The 23,739-nt window shown below is 46.1% G+C and overlaps 1 protein-coding gene across 5 annotated transcripts; it reads right to left on the reverse strand.

Annotated features, from left to right (window-relative positions):
- Positions 1-3,237: 3,237 nt before the first annotated feature.
- On the reverse strand, positions 3,238-23,274 carry TMEM225 (transmembrane protein 225). 5 transcript variants are annotated; one of them, XM_014528484.1, is made up of 7 exons: positions 23,178-23,274; positions 22,628-22,697; positions 16,566-16,828; positions 12,834-13,392; positions 5,352-5,498; positions 4,960-5,094; positions 3,238-3,718 (listed from the first exon to the last, which is right to left on the reverse strand). In XM_014528484.1, exons 4-7 carry the CDS (start codon positions 12,928-12,930, stop codon positions 3,474-3,476), a joined length of 624 nt encoding a protein of 207 aa, XP_014383970.1. In that variant the 5' UTR covers positions 12,931-13,392; positions 16,566-16,828; positions 22,628-22,697; positions 23,178-23,274; the 3' UTR covers positions 3,238-3,473. The 5 variants fall into 5 exon arrangements, with proteins under 5 accessions (XP_014383970.1, XP_014383973.1, XP_014383972.1 ...); XM_014528487.1 differs by lacking the exons at positions 16,566-16,828; positions 22,628-22,697; positions 23,178-23,274 and adding an exon at positions 15,369-15,708 and having other exon boundaries at positions 12,834-13,090; XM_014528486.1 differs by lacking the exons at positions 16,566-16,828; positions 22,628-22,697; positions 23,178-23,274 and adding an exon at positions 15,369-15,708.
- Positions 23,275-23,739: the final 465 nt, after the last annotated feature.

Raw genomic sequence — 23,739 nt, forward strand, 5'->3', positions numbered from 1 at the left:
GATTTTAAAAAAATAGGAGAATGCTGGCTTTCCTCCACAAACAGAATCTCTGTGGAGACTTCATACTGTAAGACAAAATAACCAAGTAAATCAATGGCATTGATAGATTGGGATGATGCTGTTCTAGTTCTAATTATCCCATGCACTAAGATGCTTAATCTAAACCCAGAACGTTGGTTGTGTCAATTTTTTATTAGAATAAAATTTAAATTAAAAAAAATCAGACAACCCCCCTCCCAAAAAAAAAAAGTTTCAGAGTTGAACTATCTCATTGTATTAGGATACAAATTTTTCCAATTGTTTGCAAAGATGAAATATCCCATAGGACATAATGTCACTCACTAAAAGCTACGACTGACATAATACAACATAGCTGCTAACTCTCAACAATGTATTTTATTTTTTTAAATTTATTTTTATTGATTTCAGAGAGGAAGGGAGAGGGAGAGAGTGATAGAAACATCAATGATGAGAGAGAACCCCCCCCCCCCCAAATAATTACCGAGTATGCAAGGCATTTAACCCAGAGTTTTCAACGGATGCCAAGTTGTATAGGGTAATCAGTGATGGCGAATCTTTTGAGCTCGGCGTGTCAGCATTTTGAAAAACCCTAACTTAACTCTGGTGCCATGTCACATATAGAAACTTTTTGATATTTGCAACCATAGTAAAACAAAGACTTATATTTTTGATATTTATTTTATATATTTAAATGCCATTTAACAAAGAAAAATCAACCAAAAAATGAGTTCGCGTGTCAGAGGTGTCATAGGTTCGCCATCACTGGGGTAGATACTTCAAATGACAGCTCTAAGTTAGTTTAGGCTTCTCAGCAATAGGCCTTTTTTGTTTCTTCCCCCTGTCTCCTGGCAAAGAGGCCGTTTCCTTATCTTTTGGAGAACTGCCCATCTCTGTTCCGCTGAACCCTGTACCCTGATCACAGAGGTTGCCATGCGACCCAGCCGAAGACATCAGATAGGCATCTGGAGCTGAGGCAACAGGAGGGAAGGCAGCTGAGGCTGAATCATCTGAAGGCAGTGCCCCCCAGGCTGCTCCCTAAATCCTTACTGCTGACCACACCCCCCAATCCACCCTAGTGCCCATCCCTCCGTAGGCCTAATTCCTATCAATTTACAACCACGGAACTCCTAATAATGAACATGGAGAAGGTGGATGCTACGAAGATGATTTTTGTTCATGTGTTTGATGTCTGCTTCAGACACAGAGGCGCTGTTTTCCAAGCCAAATCACCATGTAATTTTGAGTCTTTTAGTTCTAACAAGAAGAAACGTTTGAACATGAGACTAAGTCCAAAGCATTTTACATTTTTTAAAGTCTCTAATAATCAATATGGCCAGACCATGCATACATTTTGGCCAGGACGTGCCCCCACCCAATTATAAGGTCAGAGGTATAATCTTACCGTATTCGTGTGGCAGGTAAATGGAGATGAGGAAGTACGAGGCTCACTGTCCTAAGGGGTTAACTAAAAGGTGTACAGCATGACTCTGTTTTTCTGACTGTGGGCAAAATTAATATAAAAGCCTATCTCATTCTCCGTGGTAAAATGGGTGGACATTTTCAAAACGGGTATTATCATATCTTTATTCAAAGCTAGCAGCAAGATATTTTCAAGGTAATTTATTCTCACAACTTGGATACCCATAGGATTAAAAATGACCAGGGACATGCAAATTAGATGAAAGGAGACCTATAGAAAACCCTAAGGATTCAGTGTCACTCTGTCCATCTAGTTTACCCACAGACAGCAGGGAAAGCCATACTAAAATTTTGACCATATGATTGAAATGTGTGCAGCGACAGTCTGAAGTGGTCAGGTGTCCGACTAATAGCACTTAAGATGATTAGCTGTACCTGGAAGAAAGGGACTCACTGGAGTGAAACATCAGTGAATAAGACATATGATACTTTTTATGTTCCCAAATGGCTGCCCACTGGCTGTTGATTTACATATTTGATGACATGGTCATGGAGTATTTGAAGTCATTAATAAAATATGCCAAGTCATTCACAGTGTCAAGCAAAACTAAAAATCAATGCAGAAGAGCAAGGCCATTCTAGGCAGCCTCCTGCATAATAATGAAACATCACTATCGGAGGCCGTACTGAGCTGTACTCAGCACTAAAGTTCAACCCAGGATCACCGATGTTCTTTCTCTTATGTTCAAAGATGCTGGGGGGAGTCTGCAAGAATTGTTTGCCATTACAAGTCTGCTTCTACCCATCCGGCATGGCTCTAAACTTACCCAAGACTTGCTGACAAGCGGGGCTTAAATCTGAGCCCATGAGAACATTCTTCATGTCCACTACAGCTTTTAAATTTTTTTTAAAAAGTTTTCTCCTAACTTTTCATTCTTTCATGTATCTCAAATATTCCTTACAGGATACAGTTTGTTGTTTTTTTTAAAAGTTCTTTGATAAGGTTCTATTAGTGTTAAAAACCCTATCTGTAAATGTTATTTCACATTCTTGGTAGTGGCATAGCATACAATTCTTGATTGACAGTCATTTTCTCACACTCTGCACTTTATATAGATCTACCTATCTATCTAGAGATCATTATAAAGTGCATCCATGTTAAGGATCTATAAACTGTTAAGATACTTTTTATTAAGGATGACTTACTAATAGCAATTTTCATAAGTCATCTAGATTTTAAAGCTATTTTACTAGGTGCACTTAAATTTAGCATTTTAATATTTTCCTGTTAAATGGGCCCTTTCATCTGTATAAAACGACTTTTGTATCTCTTAATTCCTACCTTAACATTCACTTAACCTAAATTAACATAGACATACCAGAATTTTTGTGGGCTTTTTTTCTCAGTATTTTTGTGGCATAAATTTTCCACTCCTTTTTTTTGTTTGTTTTTCTTAAAAAATTATTGGATTTACTGGGTGACATTATTTAATACAATTATATAGACTGATCATGGGGAACAATTCCTAAACTTTATAAATGTCTAATCACTATGCTGTACACATGAAACTAACAGAAAATAATACTTACTGAATGCCAACTGTAATTGACAAAAAATAAAGCAAATAGGGCAAATTGGTAAAATTTCATAAAGTGGGATGATGTGTACACAGGTTATTGTATTATTCTGTATTCTTTGTGAATGTTTGAAATATTTCACAAAATAAACAAAACCCCAAAGGTATGATATATGACTCTAAATCCTTGTGATGTATACGATGAACAATACAGCAAATATTCGTTATGCAACATTTATTACATTTTTAACAAATGTTATTAAATGGTGACATCAAATAGAAAGAAGTAGTTCAGCAGGGAAGGGACTTTTTTTTTAAAGCCGTATTCTGGATTTTCTGACAGATGTCAACCAGGTCACAGTCATTTACAGACAACACGGTTGAACATCCACCCAGAAACAGGCACAGGAAAAGGTTTTCATTGAGATGAGCACGTAGGAGTGATGGACGATCAAGTCACATAGCCCAGGTTACCCGGCGTTTTTGCATTTGTGAGGGCTTCGGGAGCCTATCTTCCTTGGATGGATCAGAGTGCACCTGGACGATGCTGGGTAGAACGGAGCTGCGCTCTGGTAATGAAATCACTTGGATAGAACTCCCAGACTGCTGTCTCATGTCACTGTCTTGGCCAAAGTTTTCCATGGTGGGTTCAGAGGCACTATTCTTCACGACCCGCTGGTACTCTAGGAGAGAGAAGAGTCCTGGGGAAGAGAGAAGCCGGGGGAGGGCGATAGAGGAACAGTAGATGTTTCATGAAATAGTCAAGAAATATTTCCCTCTGCGTTGACAGAGAGACGCTGACCCAAAGCCCAGGGGGTCTCTTTTGAACCGCCCCAAGAAATTTGGAAGGAGGTCCAAATGCTTCGGTAGGACGGGCTAAACTGGATGCAGGAGAGTTTAGCCCAGCCGTGGGCAAACTACGGCCCGAGGGCCGGATCCGGCCCATTTGAAATGAATAAAACTAAAAAAAAAAAAAAAAAAAGACCGTACCCTTTTATGTAATGATGTTTACTTTGAATTTATATTAGTTCACACAAACACTCCATCCATGCTTTTGTTCCGGCCCTCCGGTCCAGTTTAAGAACCCATTGTGGCCCTCGAGTCAAAAAGTTTGCCCACCCCTGGTTTAGACACTTCCCAACGAAACAAGATTGAGGATTCTTTTTGAAAAGGGACATGCCTCTGAGTTAGGAATTTCTAAATGAAATTTTAAAACTCTTCTAGAGCCATTCGTCGGTTTGGCTCAGTGGATAGAGGTCAGCCTGCGGACCAAAGGGTCCCAGGTTCCATTCCGGTCAAGGACATGTACCCTGGTTGCAGACTCCTCCCGGCCGGAGCCCTGGTCAGGGCTTGTGCAAGAGGCACCCCATCGATGTATTTCTCTCACATCAATGTCTCTCTCTGTCTTTCCCTCCCTCTTCCGCTCTCTCTAAAAATCAAAAAAAAAAAAAAAAAAATCAATCAATCAATCAATGGAAAAATATCCTCGGTTGAGGATTAACAAAAAAAACACAACAAGACAAAAACCACCTTTAGAAGCAAGGGTCTCCAATGTTGGTGGCTGAACATTTAGTATTAGGGATTGCTTTTCTCTGATCTAAAACTGCCCTGGCATGACACTGCCCACCCACCTACGTGAACAGTCCATGTTATGCACGCTCTTTAGTCTTCCCTGAGATGGGGAGGATATGAAAGACGGTAGCAAAGGTGGAGGTAAGGAGCTGCCCTCTTAGGCCAGCACGTTGACCATGTCACCCAGTCCTGATCTCCAGCTCTATCTCTAGAGGAATTGTCATCGGAGAGCGAGTCCACTTGAACTTTACCCCCTTAAAATGCAAGGATCGGTCCTTTTTCCTTATTCCCTTTCCCCATCCTTTCACTCTCCCTCCCATCCAGGGTAGATTGGTTCTCGTTCCCCATCAAAGGCCCTTAAAACACTCACCAGAGGCAAAATGGAAGAAAATGCTAATGTAGGCCGTGGAAATGTTCCAGGTGAGATGATAATTAGAGTAGTACACGGATTTGCCTTGTCTTAGCTTTATGTGATACAGTAGGAGTGCGGAGAGCAGAAGGACACCTAGTAGCCAAACAAAAGGAGAAAATAAAAGCCCCTTTTGAGGAACCGCAATGCCTCTACCCATCTTAACCCCCAGAGGAGCCTAATTTCTAAGCCTCTACCCTGCATATATGCACCTCATCCACGTCCGTGGATGGTTCCATTCAGAAGCTGCATATCGGAGCCAAAAAAATCTGGGAAGGCCGCAATAGTCAGAAACGACAGGCTGGGCTCACAGACCAAGTACAGTGCCAGGGAGGGGAGCCGGGGAGTCTTACCGGTGAAGAAAGTGAGGAAGACAGCCATGAGGAAAACGCACGTAGTTTGAGGAATCATATAGGTGAATTCCAATCCCAGGAAGAAGTTATAAAAGTAGGAAAGGCTGAGGACTATAATCAGCATGACTCTGACCACTTCCATCTCACCTGTTGGAAAGCAGACGCTCTCTTGAGAGAAGGACAGATGTTTCTTCTAGGCTCATTTCCACCCAGGGGCCACACATCTCTAAGTCAAAATGGAAATGGGGTGGGGGTCGGGCGATTGAGAGATTTGATTACATCATACAGACAGAAGTGGGGGTGACGAAGAAGCAGGAAGCCATAAGCTGAATGGGAGAGAGGACCCACAGAAACCGTATCTATCTTGGTATCTCTGTTAAGTTTCTTTTCTCCTCCTTCCCTTTTGCAGAACGCATTTCTTAGGAAATACTCGAATTTCTCCTGTTCACCTCGGCTGTCCACATAACCGACTTGCCTGGTTGCCCATTGCCTTTCTTTTATACCCTTCTGTTCTTGCTGTGCTGGGTCACCCTGCTGCTCCTGCCAAGACTTCTCTACTGTCCAGCCAGCAAGTCTGTGAACTTCAAAACATCTCCAAAACATTAGACATGGCGAGGTTTTTGAACTCTGCCTTGACTATATGGATTATGAAAGTGGGCCCGCTGCAGCCAGAGGACATTGCACCAGAGAATAACGAGTAAGCTGGTAAGGTAAGTGGAAGTCAAGGAAAGGTGAGCCCTCCCTCTCCACCCATCTTCCTAGGGTCTCGTTCTTACCTTTGGGCCAAATAGTACTGTGTATCCATGGGCTGTGGCTTTTTACAGTTGCTCTGGTCTCAATATTTATTCTAACCCAGTCATTGACCAAAATCCCTACTGCCAAGAAGACTAAGGCCCAAGAAGAGGTGAACATGTTGATGGCCTGGATAGCTCTAATTGAGAGGTGCATGGTGGCAAGCAAAGAGTTCGAGCGGAGACCACCACCAGTAGCTCACACTCGTTTCTTCTGATTTGATTCGTCGTCATAGGAAGAAGAGAAAAATCTAGACGTTTAGTGATCGCTGAGGCATTGGCAGTGGCAGAAGCTGAAAGAGCCTATGGGACCACTCCTATATTGGGGCCAAACTGCTGTCAGGGATGCTAACTGTCATGGAATCATCGGTTGGTTTGACCCTAGACCCTGGGGCCTGGTTCAGTGGAAGGAACCAAGGGGCCCAGGAGTTCTGAGGAAGCTCTCAGCGATACAGGGAGATATGATACCACACGCAGAGATAATTATCAGGTACACGGATCACTAAAGGCCTGGAAATAAGTGAAACATGCATGACTGAGGAGGTCTAATTTTGTTTTATTTTATTTTTTAATAATATATATTTTTTATGGATTTCAGAGAAGAAGGGAGAGTGGGAGGGAGAGATAGAAACATCAATGATGAGAGGGAATCATTGATTGGCTGCCTCCTGCACACCCCCTACTAGGGACTGAGCCCGCAACCCAGGCATGTGCCCTTGACCGGAATCGAACCCAGGACCCTTCAGTCTGCAGACCAACGCTCTATCCACTGAGCCAAACCAGCTAGGACAGGAGGTCTCATTTTAGAGTTAGAATGATAGGTTCCAGGGTTAGTTGATATTATTGGTGGGGATTAGTGAATGGCAGTAAGAATTAAAGATCTTTGACACAAGTGTCAACTAGTAGCATTAAATAAAAAAAAAAAAAGGGGGAATCACCATTCAAAATTTAGGATGTTTTGGAGAAATGTGGTTCCTCATTTGGGTAGCCTAAAGCAGTTTAATCAGGCGGGCATCTAGGAACTAGACCAGTGTCTTGAAATGGAAAGAAATGGACTGATACGCCAAACCAATATTGCACGCCAATATCATTTACTTATAAAGTGCAGATAATTATTTGTCAGGATTGCCTTTGTATCTAGGCAGAGTAAACATTTTTGATTCCTTAAAGTAAAGGCAGCCATGTATACCCTAAGCTCAGAGTCAGAGCACTTGTACTTAAATAAAAATAAATAAATAAAAGCTTTTTCCTGAACTAAGATGAAAGTCACCTCCAAAACCTGTCTGCCTATTTCTTCAACCTCATTGCAGAACCTGGAATTGCTGGATTTCTTTCATTGTCTCAAACATACTATGTTGTCTTGCAGACCTCTGTACACATCTTATTACATTTTATATATCTTTATAAAAATATATATTTATTAATTTAAGAGAGGAAGGGAGAGGGAGAGAGAGATAGAAACATCAATGATGAGAGAGAAACATTGATCGGCTGCCTCCTGCATGCGCCCTACTAGGGATCGAACCCACAACCCGGACATGTGCCCTGACTTGGAATCGACTATGACCTCCTGGTTCATAGGTCGACACTCAACCACTGAGCCACGATGGTTGGGCATATAGCTTTTTAATTTTTTGAAATAATGCTCAATATATTTAATCTTACAAAGGAGACATTAATGAAATGGCCTCCGGATCCTGGTTTTAAATCCCGATTCTACCACTAAGAAGCTTTGTGGTCTTACAGATGATAATGCTTCCTACTACATAAGAATTTTGTAAGAATTAAATCAATTTAGAGAAGTAAAGACGTCTTAAAAAGAGCTCCTGGCACATAAATGATACATAAGCAATGACCCTCGTCTTCATTTGGATTCCCTGGGAAGGAGATGCTAAGGTGGAGATTCGTGCCTGGGGAGTGGATTAGGAGTACCCCCAGGAGCCACACCTGTTAAGTGCTTCAGGGAATCAGACTTGAGCAGAAGTTGAAATGAGATGCAGTTGCAACCCAAGGAATGTTAGCCAACAGCTAACGCCAAGCGCTCTGGGTCTGGGGTGGTCCTTGGGAGTCATCCTGAATGGAGCAAGAGAGTTGGTCATGGAATGCACGCTGCTCCTGGACGGTCCTTCATGTCTTGGGAACTGCACGCCTTCGCAGTCAGCACTTCTGGTGGCTGTGAGAGTGAGTGCTCGCCCTGCCCCACTCCTGTATCAGGGGCCAGCGTGCGGTTAGGACTGCCAGCCGCCATGGAGTTGTCTAACGGTTTGACCCTTGACCCTTGCGGACTAGTGAAGCAGAAGTCCCATGTGGGGAATAGGGAACACACTAAGACAACTTATGCTATTACCTGCTCACATATGGATGCTTATATTGCTATACAACGGAGCCCCAGGAGTAGGATTTCTAGGTGGAAAGATGGATGCCTCTTAAATTTAAAAAAAATATATATTTTTTTAATCCTCACTCGAGGATATTTTCCCATTGATTTTTAGAGAGAGTGGCAGAGAGAGGGAAAGACAGAGAGAAATATCAATGTGAGAAAAACACATTGACTGGTTGCCTCCTGCATGCGCCCTGACCAGGGCCAGGGCTGAGGAGGAGCCTGCAACCGAGGTATGTGCCCTTGACCAGAGTCGAACCTGGGACTCTTCGGTCTGCAGGCTGATGCTCTATCCACCGAGCCAAACCAGCGAGGGCTCCACTACTGCCCCTTGTTCCACCTCAGTTACCACAGTCTCTGCTATTCCTTCCTCCTCTCTGCTCTTCCTCCTTCCCCTTCTCTCATGAGACCTTTCTACCATCCTTAACACAAAATTCAGTGCCATTTTCGTTTCTGTACCGATCTCAACACAAGGTTTGTAATAGAGCTCAAGCTGAATGGGAAAATGACTGACACACAGATTCCCTAAATCTGAAGCAAAACAACAATGCCTTTAGAACCTACCCGCAAATTTTTCTAAAACCTACTGTATTCGTTTTCTAGAGCTGCTGTAACCAAGGACCACAAATAGTTTGCTTCAAACAACAAAAGATTATTGTCTCACAGTCTGACTTCGTCTGAATTTGTTGAAATTTGAAAAGACTCTATTTCCAAATAAGGTCATATTATGTGTTGTTGGGATTCAGAACTTACTCATATCTTACTCTGGAGGGCACAATTAAATCCATAATTTACTTCTTGTAAATTATTCAATAGCCCTGGCTTAGTTACGCTTTGTATCTCAATCGAGAATAAACTTGCTGTCAGCGAGATGGCAATGTTTTGTCTTATTTCCTGTAAATTCCTGTGGGTTCATTTTAGGTTTAAGATAAATATTATTATAATTTTACTAGAGGCTCAGTGCACGAAATGTTGTGCATGGGGAACAGGGTCCCTCAGCCCGGCCTGCTCCCTCTTGCAGTCAGGGACCCCTCGCGGCGGGGGCAGGAGAGGCTCCCGCCACTGCCGCTGCGCTCACCAGCCATGAGCCTGGCTTCTGGCTGAGCGGGGCTCCCCCTGTGGGAGCGGACTGACCACCAGGGGGCAGCTTCTGTGTTGAGTGTCTACCCGCTGGTGGTCAGTGCATGTCATAGCGACTGGTCATTCCACCATTTGGTCAATTTGCATATTAGGTTTTTATTATATAGGATTTCCCCCAAGAGTATTTACCTGTAAATGGGAGATTATTTAATCCATAAAACTCCCAGTACTCTGGCAGATGGTAAATAAAATATGAGCCCTACAGGGGAGCATGGGCTTTGTAATTCCCAGGGGCTTGACCTGATCGAAAGAATCATCACTCAAGCAAAGGTCAGGGCGTCTGTCTGATGCTCATGCTGATGAATTTCTCACCCATCCACCCTTTGGTCTCTTTTTCAAGCGTTCCCTTCTCTAGTGCAAGTCCAGTGATCACTTGTCAGCCCGTGATGAGGAGACTTTAAATGATGTTGATGGCTTCGCCTCTTTCCAATATCATTTATTTTTATTGTTTATAAGTGCCCACATGCCCCTGGCTTTTCGCCACAAAGAAAATCAAGTGTGAAGTTAAGAGCAAGATTCATTGACTGAGATTTCCCCAAGCAACACACAGAAAATGACCTTCATGGTCAGCATAGGTAACGCTGCTGTACCTGTCCAACAATGTGTATTTCGTTGCTTTGCAAATAGCCTTGATAGTCCCTATGTAAGTCAGTGCCTTGTCTCATGTTATTATGCATGGTTCCTGAAAAAGCAACAACTAGAATTATGAATGAACTTGGGGGGGGGCGGGGTGTGTGTGTGAGAAAATGTAGAGTAACAAAGCAAGAACTCTATCAATGAACAGGCATTTCCTGGAGGCACATGATCTTCCCCCGAACCTGAAACTTTGTATTTGGGGGAGGAATTAAGCTGATTTCGTTAAACCAGCTGGACCTGAGTCCCTCATGTCATCTGGGGCTAACTGTCAAACTCTACCCTGAACGAAAACACAATGAGTTTAGGTTGACCTGATAAATCATTTTTCATTTGAGTTGGTCATCGGTGCCATGTTTCAGGGAGAAGGCATAGAATACAATGGAGAGAAAGGCCCCCCAAAAGGTTTAGTTTGTGATGTTGTAAGTGGGGGTATTGTCCAGCCATGGTGCTGAATACTGGATATGTTATGCTTTTTAATCCTGCCAACAATTCTGGGGAGTTGGGTGTCACAGGTTGGGTTCCTAAGACAGCTGGCTAGGAGATAAAATTTGGAAAGTAAAATGCTTTTAAGAAGTGTCTTTGGGATCAAGACCTGTGGGGGGGAAAAAAGGAAAATGAAGAAAGAATGGACAGAGGGAGAATTTGAACTGGTATAGAGGCCTCCAAAATTCAACTGGAATGGAGGCATGATAGTCCTTCAGACTTATCCCAAGTTGGGCCCAGATGAAAAGGTCGTACAGGCCCATACCCATCGGTCATGAATGTGGACTGAGACAAGACATGACTCTGGTAGGACCACTTCTCTCCAATGCAGCTGACAAGATCCCTGAAGGGACTAACCTCTAAAAGCTGTTGCCAAAATAGTTGAGGAAGCGATTTTTCATCAAAGGGACACCTGGGTGGTGTATCACAGTGTCCACCATGGAAGCTAAGTTTATCATTACTTTAGAGACAAAGAAAGAGAAGTTAAGAGAAGGTCATTGTCCAAGGTTGTCATCATATCATCTCCATCATCATCATCAATCATCATCACAATGACAATAATAATAATAATAATGAGAGTTACTATTGTTCAGGACCTCCTCTAAGCCCTTCACACGTGTCCTTCGGTATCACAACAACCCTGTGGGGTAGGTAGTATTATCACCCCCACTTTCACAGACAAGAAACTGAGGCACAGAAAACATAAGTAACTTTCCACACGTAACACAGGTAGACCTAGGCGTTAAGCCCAGTATTGGGTCACGCTCTTACCCACCACACAGTCACACAGCTCTCAGAATGTGAATCCAGAACTTTCTGATCATCAAGCCCATGCTTTAAAATAAGCTGGTTTGTTTCTCTCTCTCTCTCTCTCTCTCTCTTCCCTCCCCCGCTCCCTTCCTCTCTGGGGAAAAAAATAAATATATAGTATATATATATTCGACAGTGAAAAAAAATTAGTCTTAACCACACAACAAAGTTAAATTGGTGATTCAGTGACAGCTAATCATTTGTAAGAAACAACAGATGCCCTTACAATGAAGATATATTCCATGGTGGGTTTTTTAAAGCACACTTAACAAACTGAGTAATGCTCTATAATGATCATGCTGATCTTTCAAACATGTATTCAGAGCTTGTAGTAATTTTTCCTCTGAGGATGCCAGAGGTTCACTTAATTGGTGATGAAGTTACAACAGGAGGCACTTCTTCCACACCCACCGCCAGCGGCTCCAGACAGTTCAGAGCGAAGGCCTCTGGGTGTGGAGGGTTGGAGGGGCCCCTCAGTCCGATGAACCCCTCAGTCCCATGAACCCAGGTTATGGAAACAAACCCTGGCTGGTGACGACAAGTAGGAGGCAGGTGATGGATGACCTGGGGGGTGAGTGACCGGCCATCCCTAATCCCCGCAGGACACAACAAGAGGCTGGGGGCACAGGCTACAGAGGAGGAAGCTACTAGTAGCCTGAGATCCCAAGGACAAGGTCTGTGGCCACCTGGAGGTGAGGGCCAATCCTTCCAGGCTGAGGCCCGGCTGCCCAGGCAGGTCTGGAACCAGGGTCTGTCTGGGAAAGGGGAGGGGAGCAGCGGGAAGGAGAGGGGTCCCCAGCTGTCCTGCTTCAGGCGCTGGTGGAGTAACTGGACCTGCCCACTGGGCAACATTAACTAAAGGACGCTGCAGACCCTGGGGTAGAGGAGAAGGAGGTCACTGAGCCACGAATAGACCTGCTGAGCCATCACGTGCTGGAGTGACCGGGGAAGCCTGCCTGTCCAGGCCGCGTGTCCGGTGGGCGCTCCTCCCGCAGGGAGTGGCTGCAGAACGGCCTGTCCCACTGCCCCTGCTGGGCTCTGGGGCTTAACAGTCTCCCAGGCCCAAGCTCATGACGAAAGCCACTTGATCCTAAAGCTTTGCTATTTCTGTTAATGCGGTGATGACCTAAGTGTAGCTAAGAAAAGACAGGAGTTTAGCTCTGGCCATTTTATAGATGAAAAGTAGATTCCATCACTCTCCAGAATTTCTCTATTCCTTTAAATATAAATCAAAATACTCACCGTTGCCTGTAAGGCTGGGTGCTGCAGGCCCGGGCCCGGGCCCTCTGCCGGCTGGTCCTCCATCGGAAGCCCTTCTGCTGAGATGAGGGCTGAACATGGCCCAGCCCCTTGCCTGGGGCCTGTCTTCGGGCCCCACGCCGGTGGTAGAAGCTGAATTCACAACAGGTCAAATGTGGCTCCTCTGGGCTCCTCTGGTTCATCGCTCATCAGAGCCAGAGACAGCTGGTGAACATTCTTGGCATCAGCGCCGGCAGATTCTTGAAGGAAGATATTAAGTTGGCTCAGCTGCCCCATTTCTAGGCCAAGATAGCAAACTTGCATAGCTAAGGACTCTTGGATGTCTGTGGCATGGCTTCTTGACAGTGAAAGATGCATTTTTAGTTTAATAGCTGGAAGCTATGATTCGCAGAGATGCTCAGGGGGAGGAAGAGGAGGAGGAGGAGGCTTGGCTCTGAGCTGAGTTCCGTGCACCAAAGCCTGCCAGCCGGCCTCATTTGTATCATCAGCAGCCTCGATACAGGCTCACGAAGCTTGGCTCTCCCCAGCCTGCAGAGTTCAGCTAAACCAAGAGGAACCAAAGACAGGAAGAGGAGGAAAGAGTCACGTGTTTTGAGGGCTTCAAGCCGGGAGGTAGCTATCACCATTCCCAGTTTTGAAACGAGACTCTGGGGCTCAGAGAAGTTAGGTCGCTGGTCAGAGCAAGAGTGTCTAGCAGGTGCTGAGACAGTCCAGGACCAGGACAGAGGGCAGAGGCCCGAAGGGCAGGTGGCAGATATTGTGGGGTTGCGGGGGGTGGGGGGGAGGCGGGCGTTGTGAAGGTGCAGGAGCCAGTTCCCTCTGATTCCTGGGTTGGACCAGGGTCCCCTCCCCAGAGTGTATGCACTGGGCTACCACCAGGGGGCACTGGTAAAATCAAGCCAGTGGGAGCTTATGTGGACTTTTATACTTATTTCATTACTAGAGGCCTGGTACACGAAATTCATGCACGGGAGAAGGGAATCCCTCAGCTCGGCCTGCACCCTCTCCTATCCGGGACCCCTTGCAGTCAGACATTCCTCTTGCAATCCAGGACTGCTGGCTCCTAACCACTCACCTGCCTGCCTGCCTGATCACCCCTAACCACTCTGCCTGCCAGCCTGATCACCCCCTAACTGCCTCTGCCACAGTGGCTTTGTCTGGAAGGATGTCTGGTCTAATTAGCATATTACCCTTTTATTAGTATAGCTAGGCACGTTCACATATGCATGAAAGTAGAAAGAGCAGTCAAAGCGGTCAATTTAACCCTTATGTGCGCCTCTCCCATGCCCACCTCATTTCCTCCAGGAGATATTAAAGTAAATCCCAGCATTGCAGTAATTGTACCTGAGGGGACTTCAGCGTTTATGTATACAAACTGGACATGTTTAGGCCATAACTGCAATTCTACAATTACATCTAGCTAAATTTCTAACACCATTGCAATATCAACGAGTACTCGCTCATGGTCATGCCCTTGGTTTCCTCCAACAACAAACAAGAGTCCTTGCAGTTGCTGCTTCAATCAGGCTGCACACAAGGTTTCCGCACTGCAGGGGTCCCTTTAAATCTGTCCCATTTCCCCGCATCCCCTTTCCCATCCCGGTTATCTGGCGGAGGAATCTGGGTCACCTGTTTCTGTAGAATTTCCCACGTTCTATATTTAGCTCAGGGTGATGTTTAACTTAAATGTAACCTGGATGCTTCACTAGAGAAGATTCTAGCTTCTTGTTGTTTTGCAGAGTCATAGATGGCACTGTGTTCTTTTTACACTGTGTCTGGGTGTTTTTTTGTTTGTTTGTTTTTCAGTGTTGCATCTAAATGAGGGCTTTTAGATAGTCACAAAATCTGGGTAATTATAATAATAATGACAATGATAACAGTACCATAATAATAGTGGTGATTATATACTAGGTGTACCTGTGAGTGATGCAGGTTTTTTTCGATAGATGGAGTTACACATATGTTGATGTATATGCGATTTGATATGTATGCTATTTTGTTGCATTGACAACAAGCTTCAAAACTTCATATGTCAAATTTTCTAACGGTGTTAACATCATAGGTATGTTTACCCTTAAAAATGTCGAATTTTGTGCCAAAAAAAAAGCATTTGCGGGAAGTTATAATTCATTATTTTGAAGAAAAGTGTTAGCGATGGACATGACTTTGAATGAAGCACTTTCGATGTTTCTCTTGAAATTATCGTGTTTTCCCTGATTACAAAATCTGCATTTTTAACTGGTTAATAGCTAATCTGCATTTTTAGCCGGTATCCGAATTTTTAACCGGTACACCTAGTATTGGTGGTTGCTTGTGCCAGGCACTTTGCCAAAGGCTGCACAGAGCGGTTTTCATTCGCGTACATCCTCATTTTATGGGGGACCAGGTCGATGAGCAGAGGGACTGACTTCATGACTTGCCCAGGGCACACAGCTGGTACGTGATGAAGCTAGAATTGGAGCCCCAGTTGGTCTCATCCCCAAACCCAGGTTCATCCCCAAACCCAGGTTCTCTAACCTTCTGTGGGGGTTGGTGACTCTGGACCAAGAAGGCATCCCACCTAGTGACACTGGGGAACAGGAAGGACAGGCAGAGAGGGCACCCCACAGCCTGAGCTCCTGACGGGACAACAGGAAAGGCAAACGATGGCCTCTTTAGGAAAGACTGCAAGCGGGCAGGTGTGTGCGGAGAGCTGTGTGCTGGGTAGGAGGGATGGTGGCCTGTGCCTGTCCTCTTCGGGTAGGCATCCATGGAGTCCGGCAGGGTTGATGGGGTGGCTCCTGGCTGCTTGGGGGGTCCTGGCAGTCCTAGGCTCCCCCTAGAGCAGTGGTTCTCAACCTTCCTAATGCCGTGACCCTTTAATACAGTTCCTCATGTTGTGGTGACCCCCAACCATAAAATTATTTTCGTTGCTACTTCATAACTGTAATGTTGCTACTGTTATGAATCGTCATGTGAATATCTGATATGCAGGATGTATTTTCATTGTTACAAATGGAACATAATTAAAGCATAGTGATTAATCACAAAAACAATATGTAATTATATATGTGTTTTCCGATGGTCTTAGGCGACCCCTGTGAAAGGGTCGTTCGACCCCCAAAGGGGTCGCGACCCACGGGTTGAGAACCGCTGCCCTAGAGGAAGGAGAAATCTCCATCTCAGACCATATGTGAACCAGTTCTCAGAATAAGATGCCACGGTCTGTGGTTTTGGGATTAGTGCTCACTGCTGGGACCCTCCCGCAGGGCTCATCTGCACCAAGACAAAAGGTGCCTTTTAACCCTCGTAAACTTATGCAAATATACTTCTTACATTCAGGGTTCAGACTCCAGACATTTGTAAACAATTTTGCATCTGAAGCTTCCTCTAAATGCCTGAGCATGAAGATTCAATTTAAGCAATCAGCCCATTTGTAGAGAGAAATCACAAATCAGTGACACTAGATGGAGCTGGGAATAGGGACTGAGCCCTGCCACTCAGCTCAATCAGAGGATTCGGTTCTGAGTGAAGCAGGAAAAAAAGGGGGAGCGACTCCTCTGGATTTCCAGGGCAGGTACAACCCGCCCGGCTTGCTGTCACTTTTTCCCAGCGACTGAGGCAATGGCAAAGGGCTGCTCAGGGAAGCCCGAGTGAAGAATAGGATAGGTCATGTTGAGTGGTAACAGTCTCACAAGCAACCCATCGTACCCCCAATAGATGGGAAATGCTCACCTGACCAATGAGCCAGGGGGAATCCCGTCAGCCTCCAGGAATCAGCTTCGCATCACCTGGTCAGCATTCATGGCCACAGTCACATCCAATTCTCCTCAAGGCAGAGACGGAAGACATCAAGCCAAAGCTCCATGTACACGCATGTAGTTGCATGTCTACACACAGGTGCGCCTCCGCGTCCCAGGCTTGCTCTAGAAGTTAGCCTTCTTTTCTCTCCATTTGGTTACTACATCCTCTTGGTCACGAACTCCTGTTGATTCTACCTGCAAAATTCCCATGGATGCATGAATTTCTCTTCCTTCACTCTGCTCTTGTGTGAACTCAGCCTTCGCTCTTCAGCTTTTACCACACATATGCATGAATGTGCAAAATAGTTCAGGAGGGAGGAGCAAGCCCTAACTGGAGGGGGTTGGGGGAGCCATGAAGGGAGGCTCAAGGTAGACATGACCTTCTGCCTTGCTTCCTCTATAAACCTTTCCCTAAAGCAGCGGTTCTCAACCTGTGGGTCGCGACCCCTTTGGGGGTCGAACGACCCTTTCACAGGGGTCGCCTAAGAACATCGGAAAACACATATATAATTACATATTGTTTTTGTGATTAATCACTATGCTTTAATTATGTTCAATTTGTAACAATGAAAATACATCCTGCATATCAGATATTTACATGACGATTCATAACAGTAGCAACATTACAGTTATGAAGTAGCAACGAAAATAATTTTATGGTTGGGGGTCACCACAACATGAGGAACTGTATTAAAGGGTCGTGGCATTAGGAAGGTTGAGAACCACTGCCCTAAAGCATCCTCACCACGTAGGACAGGCCTCCGCATCCTACACACAGTCCTTTAGGACAGCCGTATTCTGTATTCCTTTGTTTCCCTGCTAGTCTTAGAGGTGGGAGCTTGTCTCTCTCCTCCCCTACCTCCACGTTCAGTGCCTGGTGAGAAGCTTTGTAAATATTGGCTGAATGGACCAGCGAATGAGGCTCCGACACAATTTGAATCAATAACCCTGAAGCAGTAATGAGTAGTTATGAATTAATAGGTCAATTCTATTTTAAAATTAAGTTAGAAATGATCTTTTTTTTTTTCTTCTGTTGATAGACCACTTAGAGAGAATTGGGTCATCACAGAAGGACGACCACACAGAATACTACACACGAATGCTTATAGCAGCTTTTTCACGATTGCCGAAAAGTGGAAGCAACCAGGATGCCCTTCAGTAGGGGAGTGGACAAATACACGGCAGTTCATTGCAAAATGGACTGTTATTCAGCGCTAAAAAGATATGAGCCATCAAGCCATGACAAATACGGAAGACACTTCAAATGCATATTACTTTTACAGAAGCCAATCTGAAATGATTCTAACTACTTGACAATCAGAAAAAGGTAAAAATAGAGAGACAGTAAAAAGATCACTGGTTATCAGGGATTGGGGCAGGAGGAAAGACTCCAATCTTTTTAAAAAAAAAATATTTTCATTGATTTCAGAGAGGAAGGGAGAGGCAGAGGGAGATAGAAACATCAATGATGAGAGAGAATCATTGATTGGCTGTCTCTTCCACGCCCCCCACTGGGGATCGAGCCCGCAACCTGGGCATGTGCCCTGACCAGGAATCAAACCATGACCTCCTGGTTCATAGGTTAGAGCTCAACCACTGAGCCACGCCGGCGGGGCATATTATTTTCATTTTAGAAACAAGAAAAGGAGGCCCAGAGAGGTTATGTGATCTGCGTTTCAAGGACCCACACACCTGAGACTGTGGTGTGGCAAGGTTTATTCGTGATGCAAAATCAAATGAGTTCCCCTCCTGGTTTCTCCATGTCCCATCTCCCTCCCTCCGCCATGGAAAAAGTCCAGCCTTGTCTTCACCAAGGCCAAGACAGAGGACAGTGTTCAGAGTTTCTGCTTCGTATTAAAACTTAGTTCTTTGGAGCCCTCGTGGTCTGCCGCGGGCCCCAGGTGGGCACTAGACCTGCCTGGTCAAGTGTTCCCTGGTGGGAGAGAACATGAAGGAACCAGGAGAGTGTGGGTCAGAGAAAGAGAGGGAGAGAGAGGGAGGGGCTCTTTGTTTCCCTGGAGTTTTAACCAGGAGCTTTTTCAAAATAGCCAACAAACCTCCCAAGCTTTCCTGGGCTTCTGAAGGGTCCACCCCCTGACCAATGATCTTGTTCCCAGGTCAGACTGACAGGTCTCTCTGGTCAAGCACCTCTCCCTGCACCATTTTCACTTTATTCTGCATATGCTTACCTCTCCCTGCCCCCCCCCCACCGCCCCCCAAATCCTATAGGCGAGGGCAGGCTGCTCCCTACACCAGAGAAGGGAGGGGTGTGAAGCTGACTTCCAGGCGAAGCAAACAGGCTCAGTGTCCCAGCCCATGAGGCCCAACAATGTCCACTTCCTTTTGCGTTCTTCTTATTAATATCTAGGTAACTACAGTAACAGAATGAGAATTTCCAGGTGGTAGAAGCAATTATAAAAAAATGGCAGATCAACCGTATCCTTTGAAAATGTCAAAGTCATAATGTTAGGGGCAGGAATATAACATTGGGGACCAGCCATAATTATAAGGAATATTCATCATGCTCTGTTAACCATGATTGTTTTGATCTGATTAAAGAAAGTACATTCTAACCTGGCTGGGAGTTGCACTCGGGACCTGGGAGCTCACCTGGAAATGCTGTCCACCCTCCCCATCCGGGAGCTGCCCATTATCACGGAAAGATGAACAACCTTGTTGAGGAAAGAAATGGAGTCCCGGATGCCCCCTGCCCTTTGCAAACCCCCCAGCCCACATGGCCCGCTTTGCCTGCAACCTGTAACCATTGCTAGTATATCCATTCTTATTCCCTTTGCCCAGTTCCCCATGTAATCTTTGTCCTTGTGCCCCGTATAAGCAGCTGGATTATGGGGGAGGAGGCAGAGCAGATTCCTGGATGACCTGCAGCTCTCCCATGCTGCCGGCATTATTAGAATAAATGCTCCTATATAATTCAACCCTGTCTCTGCTTCATTGGCTCAAGTAGTGACAGGCAGCCCGGACCCATTGGTTCTCCAGTTTCAATAATAGATTTTTTTTTTTAAAAAGACACAAACTTTTACAGATGAAAGGAGACAAAGAACTATGGTATGACAGTACAGTATGCGATCAATCTTCTACTGCAAGAAAAGCAACGCTATAAAAAAGACATAAATTGACAAAATTGAAGTATAGGCAGTAAATTAGATTTAAGTTCTGTATTAATAATCAATTTTCTGAAGTTAATAATACTGTCTGCATAAAAGACAATATTTCTTTCCCTAGAAATGCACTCTGAAATATTTTAGGTATAAGAGGCCAGGGCGCATGTAATTTATTCTCAAATAAATGTTTAGTAAAAATGAAAATATGTATGGTACTACATCTAGAGAGACAGCAAATGAGAATAAAATGTTAAAAATAGGTGAATTCAAATCTAGGGTATAGAAGTAATTCTTTTCTATTGCAACTTTATAATTTTAAAATTGTTAGGTCTGATCACATAATCGAATCGATATCCCCTCCCTGGGAAACGGACCTTTCGATCATTTCGCAATTGACATTCCCTTTTGCTTAGACCACATTCCATTTTCTAAGACCATTAACTTTCCCCTTCGGACTTGCCCAGGATCCAGACCACCCAGCGAATTCCCCATTGAAAAAGCCCATCTTGAATCCTTTAAAATCTCTGACTCCCCTCCCCATCCCTGGGTGCTGGTGCCATTTGGGGGCTCAGCCCATCTGGTTTCCAGATGACCTAATCTATATGTATAAAAGGGTAATATGCAAAGTGTCCCCTCTGCAGTTTGACCGGGAGACGGGTAGTTCAATTGCTCGCTATGACGTGCACTGACCACCAGGGGGCAGCGTGGAATATAGTGGGAAGGAGAAGGTGGGGAGGCAGGGAACCTGATGGGCCCTGGTTGCCGGCCAGGCCTAGGGACCCTACCCTTGCACGTGCACCGGGCCTCTAGTAAATGTATAATTCTTTACCCCTTTTGTGTGTTCCTCCTTCGGCGACCCTAACAGAAATTATTTCCAAATATTTTTTTAAATTGCTCATGGACTGGGTTCCCCATTTTGAGCTTCTGATTTTGCTTCTCAGAGCCGCCACCATCGCCATCACAGGCAGCCCCTAAGAGGCGCACTACAGATGTGCTAATGAGTCTGGAAGAGGAGAGGACCAAGGCACCCTAAGGAATGAAGCCGGGGCTGCGGTATTAGCCATCCAAAGCAAGGAAGTTGATATTCAACCCTACATCATTCCCGGGGGTGGAGGGAGAGGAACAAGAGAAAAAAATAACTAAAATATTGATGGGAAGGGATTGAGATAAACTAGATTTAGTATGTAGTTTTTTATGTGTTTGCTTGTTTTTAAAAGAAAGAAGCCACCGTTTTCTTTGTCTTGTTTAAATTTTGTGTTCTTCTTTTTTTAAAAAAAAAATATTGAGGTATGATTGGTGTACAAAAAAGCTGTACGTATTTAATGTACAAATATTGATGAGTTTTAAGATAATTATATACCCTTAAAACCACCAGAGTCACCACATAAAATACCATAAGCTTAACTGTCGCTTCTAAAAGTTCTAAAATTTTCTCTGTGGGGGAGGGAGGGAGGCAATCACCCTGGCTCTCTGATGTGGCTCGGCCACAGGGTGCCCCCAGGGTCCCCACAGGGTCCCCCAGGCTTGAACAATGACCAGGGGCCTGCCCGCAGCTGCCTGGCTGGGCCCTGCACAGGCGCCTTCCCGCTTTCCACACCCGCGTTTAGCTTGGCTGCACCCCAGGGAGCTCTTCCCGCCTCCCGCAGGCTCTGCTTGGAGAGATCTCACCTGCGGGACGGCCTCCGTGTCGCCTGCTTCTGGCGTGTTTGTGCCCCATGTTCCAATCTAATGATTCACAACCAGAAAGCCATGGGGTGTAAAGCACTAATTGAAATTTCGGTGCTTGCTTTCTGCATTCTGGGAACGCGCGCGCCTGCCTGGTTAAGTGAAGAGGGGTTGTATTTTCTAGCTCATTGATTTATCCTCATCAAGGCGCCAAATATAGCGCCGTGTGAGTCAGCATGGGGAGGGCGCTTCTCCCGCGCCCTCGACCTCAGACTGCCATCGCCTCCAGCTCTCCGCATGTGCAAACAGCCTGAATTGGATTTGGTGTGATCACCACTCCTCCCCTGTCAGCGGCTATTTATCGCATTTAGGTTCCGAATGGAGGATTTTAGTGAGACCCTCACAGTGAGCTCTGCACAGTACTGGCTACAAAGAGAACACCCTGTGGGTCTGGCACCAGCGCCTTATGCCTGGCCTTGTGGGATGGACCGGGAAGCCAACCTCGCTGCCCCCTCCCCTCTCACCAGATCTGCTCCCTGCACGAGGAGGTGGCTTCCTGGCTGTGCCAGGAATTTCCCAGGAGAAGGACGGAGCAAGTGAGGAGCCATAGGCAGTTCCCACGTGGCACAGGCTGGGCTGCAGGGGGTGGAGCCCAGAATCTGCATTCCCCCAAACCCACCCTTGCTTGTCAGGGTGCCCTTCACAGAGCTATGCTTCCCGACTCCCCCGGAAGCAGGTGGCAGCAGCGTCCTAAGGCACCGTCGTGCTGTCACACACAGAGACACACTTAGGGACAAAGACACCGACCCACAGTCACATGGTCACACGGAAAGACACGCATGCACATGGCAGTCACAGGGACGCACACATTCACTGCCTGCCACTTGCTCTCTTCTTCTGACTCAGCGAAAATTATGTGAACTGTCTTATTTCCATCTCTCTTTCCCTTATTCCCATCTCTCCACCCCAGGTGGAGATGTCCACCAAACCTCTTGGTCTCGCTCCCAGCCCCTCATAGGTAGGTGAGCTCAGCGCACGTGGTGGGTGTGCCTTCCGGGCACCATCTTCCATTCTCTCTTCCTATTTCTGCCATCGTCACGCAGATGAACTTGACGGGCACATCCTGAACTTTACATGATAAAGAAATGAATGCATGTACATGGAGGCCCTGAGACTTTGGAGCTCCCCGTAGATCCCCCAGCCTCACCTGAGCTCAGACAGTCCTCCAACCAGGTAGTCGCTGCGTGAGACCACCAGCCGTCCATCGGCACCCAATGCTGTGGAATGAATGGGTGCATGAATGAATGAACAGGCAAATGAAGGAGCATTCAGGAGACTGCCACATGCCCTGCTTCTGCCTCACCCCATCTCTCCAGCCTGACCCCGAGGCTGGGCTGGGTGTCCCTTTCTGGACACGCACAATGGCTGGACTTGTCCTCTCAGGGTCGGGGAGCTGTTGCCCTGTGTCCCCTCCCCTGCCAGGCTGGGGGCTCCATGTGGCAGGACAGCGCGGGTCTCACCCACCACTGTTTCCAGCTCCGGCCGCGGGGCCCGCACACAGCAGGCACCTGGTAGACGCACCCCCTGACTGAATGCATTCACCAGGATTTGTTGGGACTTTGAGTCGACCAAGCCCTCCCGTGGATCTGTTTGATTCCTGGGTTCAGAGTGAGGGCTGTGGTGGCGAGAGGGACAGCGTGATCGGAATGTGCCGCCCCCTGGGTTAGAGAGAAAGTGCTCAGAGGGCAGACTCTAACCTGGACCAACAGGGATCACTTCAGTTCATGTCTCCAGGCCTTGCGTGCAGAGAGCAGGGGTCGCCTGCACTCTCGTTCTCTCTCTCTTCAGAATAAAGCCTCTGAGGTAGAAGGGACCCAGGACAAATGCCAATCTAGGCCCAGAAAGGTCGAGGACTCACGGAGCCGCACACAGCATGTGGGTGGGAGAAGCAGACCTGGTCTCAGCCCCGAATCCCCTCCCCCTCTGTGCTCTCTGCAGAAGCCCAAGAGGCTCTAAGAATAGCAGCAGCCTGGCCTGGATTTTCTGAGAAAGCCCTGATTTCAAAGAGTTTTGCCGTTTGCCTGTGAGTGCGCTAGAACTTGTCAGGCTCTCCTGCAGTCCCGCGTGGAGACTATGTGTCCATCTGTCCCAGGCGCAGCCCAGACAGACACCCTGCGCGGCGCCTCAGGCCACTTCCCGACTGGTCACAGAGGTCAGCCTGAGAACCCTCCCACTAGAGGGCACTCCCCCTTCCCCACCCACCCCGTGCCTGCCAAGCTGCCAGCCCTGTCCCCTACCCCCATCCCACCCCACCCGCCT

This window comes from Myotis brandtii, unplaced genomic scaffold, assembly GCF_000412655.1.
Source record: "Myotis brandtii unplaced genomic scaffold, ASM41265v1 scaffold636, whole genome shotgun sequence".
Lineage (NCBI taxonomy): Eukaryota > Metazoa > Chordata > Mammalia > Chiroptera > Vespertilionidae > Myotis > Myotis brandtii.

What these genes read in the sequence shown, in the direction of transcription:
- TMEM225 (XM_014528483.1), bottom strand. Translation starts at nt 6,299, where the DNA reads ATGCACCTCTCAATTAGAGCTATCCAGGCCATCAACATGTTCACCTCT. An exon ending in CAGTACTATTTGGCCCAAAG is followed by an intron (nt 5,499 to 6,127) that starts GTAAGAACGAGA and finishes GCTTTCCAACAG; the next exon opens with GTGAGATGGAAGTGGTCAGA. An exon ending in CTTCCTCACTTTCTTCACCG is followed by an intron (nt 5,095 to 5,351) that starts GTAAGACTCCCC and finishes TTTGGCTACTAG; the next exon opens with GTGTCCTTCTGCTCTCCGCA.